At 41.4% G+C, this 2,500-nt stretch overlaps 1 protein-coding gene across 1 annotated transcript in view; it reads right to left on the bottom strand.

The window, feature by feature from the left end:
• Window positions 1-841: 841 nt before the first annotated feature.
• The window catches only part of pudp (pseudouridine 5'-phosphatase), an 11,621-nt gene continuing 9,962 nt past the window's right edge, over window positions 842-2,500 (bottom strand). Inside the window, exon 5 of the mRNA XM_079738117.1 lies at window positions 842-1,328. Within this exon, the coding sequence (XP_079594243.1) occupies window positions 1,152-1,328 (177 nt within the window). The 3' untranslated portion in view covers window positions 842-1,151. The remainder of the gene's footprint in view (window positions 1,329-2,500) is intronic.

Below are 2,500 nucleotides of genomic sequence, written 5' to 3'. Positions count from 1 at the left end.
TAGTGTGTGTGTGTGTGTGTGTGTGTGTGTGTATGTGTGTGTGTGTCTACGAGTGTGTATGTGTGTGTCTCAGTGCGTATGTGTGTCTAGCAGTGTGTGCATGTGTGTGTTTGCTTGTGTTTGTGTCTGTGCGTGTGTGTCTGAGTGTGCGTACACGCCCGCGCACGTGTGTGTCTGCGACGTGTGTGTGTCTGTGTGTGAGTGCATACACATGCGTGTGCGTGCACGTTAGTGTTTCTAAGAGAGTGACACACATATTGACCATGGGATTTGAGGCAACAAAGCGTTCGAGTTTTGAGTCGTGCAGGAAGAGGAGGAAGAGGAGGAAGAGGAGGAAGAGGGGGAGAGAAGCGCTCCGAGGATGAAAGGAGCTCCGCGGGAGGAGGTGACCGCGAGGGCCGCGGGGTGAATCCTGTTTGGTATGCCCAAAGGCGCGTCGCAGTGAGGAGAGCATGTTTGTGGTCTGGGGGGTGTGGGGGATGGACCCCCACAGAGTTGAAAGAGGAGGGAGGCTTCTCCGATTCCACTACAGGGGATTACATCGAACACACACACCGATGTAGAATGGCGAGTTGGAGCGCGGCAAGAGCAACTATGTTACTGCGTCAACAAATATCTATATTATCTCATATTGACATTCTGCTTAAAGATATCGAGTTATGACTTTTGGTCCATAGCCCTAACACACCTCTACACCCTGGTACACACACACACACACACACACACACACACACACACACACACATGCAGACACACACATGCACACACACAGACAGACAGAGAGACAGACAGACAGACAGACAGACAGACAGACCGAGAGACAACATCTATTGAACTAGTTTATTTCAAAATTTCAGTGGCAAGATTACCTTGATGACTATCATAGAAGACATATAAAGTTACAACAAAAACGAAAAGTTTTATGTTTCACACGCCTTTAATACCCTTTCACTTTAAAAAGGCAGATTACGAAAAGCACAATTGGTCGTTTCCTAACCTCCAGTTACAATCCCAGCGTCACACTGACCACCTTCAGAAACATCACACACAGACGGCCTCGATCGCAGACCGCTACTGAGCTGCCATTCCGGAGATTTCCCGCGTTGAGGGTGCATGAGTGCACTACACTGTGACGGAAAGTGTCTGAAGCCTCAGTCGTAGGTGGGCAGGCCGAAGAGCTCAGGCCGGAAGTCCTCCATACTGGCCATGACCAGCGTGGCCTCCTGGGTAAGACCACGGTCTAGGTTGGGGTCTGGGATCATCACAACCTGCATGCCGGCAGCCAGTCCGGCCTTCACTCCGTTGGGGGCATCTTCAAACACCAGGCACTGGGGATCACAGTTAACATTTGTGTTAAAGTTGCTTTATGTGAGTCTGCGTGGGAGGGACCCCTTGTGGGCGGGGCTAGCCAGACAGGAAATGTGACAAAGAACACTAAACAATGAAACGCTTTGCAGCTATGTGTTCCAGCGTGGTAAAAGTGAGGCGTTGTATTTGTGACATTGCTTATGAAACAATTAGATTATGAAATTGACATTTTTACACAAATTTAAACAAAGAGATCTGTTTTTTCATCAAAAAAAGATCGGGGATCGGTCCGAAAAGATCGGGTCGTTCCTCCCTAATATATATTCATGGTAACACATAAAGTACGACAGAAGTATTACAGCGATTACATAAACGATAATTAACTACCTAAATCATAGACAAGGGGAGTGCCTTAGCATGCTTATTTTATGTTGAATTATTAACACATTTTCTATCAATGTACATGTATATATCTTTAATTAACATAAACTCAATCCGATATAGCATATTTTAAGTATGAAAGTATAGAAAAGATGTCATGGATAAACATATTATATATTATTGTTAAATAATTATTCTAATTGTTAAAATATTTAGTGCGACCATATCACATCAATATATATGTATATATCTTTAATTAACATAAACTCAATACAATGTAGCATATTTTAAGTATGAAAATATAGAAAAGATGTCATGGATAAGACATAATTATTGTTAAATAATAAAATTATTTAACAAATAAATTAAAATATTTAGTGTGACCATATCGCATCAATATACATGTATCGACTTAATCCAATCTAGCATATTTTGAGAATGAAAAGTATAGAAAGATGTAGAGGGCATGAGAGAAATGGATAAAACATAATTATTATTAATAAATAATTACAATTATTAAAATATTCAGCGTTAGAATATACATCAATATGTATGTATATATCTTTCATTAACATAAACGCAATCCGATGTGAAATGTAGCACACCAGAGAATGAAAAGTATAAAAAGATGAGCTATTGCTAGAACACAGAACCTAAGAATTATTAAAACATTCAGAGTGTTTTATCATCATAACGTCGTGGCCTAGATTCTCCGTGAGCACAGAGTTATCAGTTATATCAGGGAGGGACATCCAGCGAACCTACAATACGGAAAACTATAGCGCGATTACCATGACGATAACACTTATAA

The sequence above is a fragment of the Pollachius pollachius genome, assembly GCF_949987615.1.
Source record: "Pollachius pollachius genome assembly, chromosome: 6".
Classification (NCBI taxonomy): Eukaryota; Metazoa; Chordata; class Actinopteri; order Gadiformes; family Gadidae; genus Pollachius; species Pollachius pollachius.
Note: the sequence above shows the minus strand (reverse complement) of the source record. Positions and strands in the feature narration are given on the sequence as shown.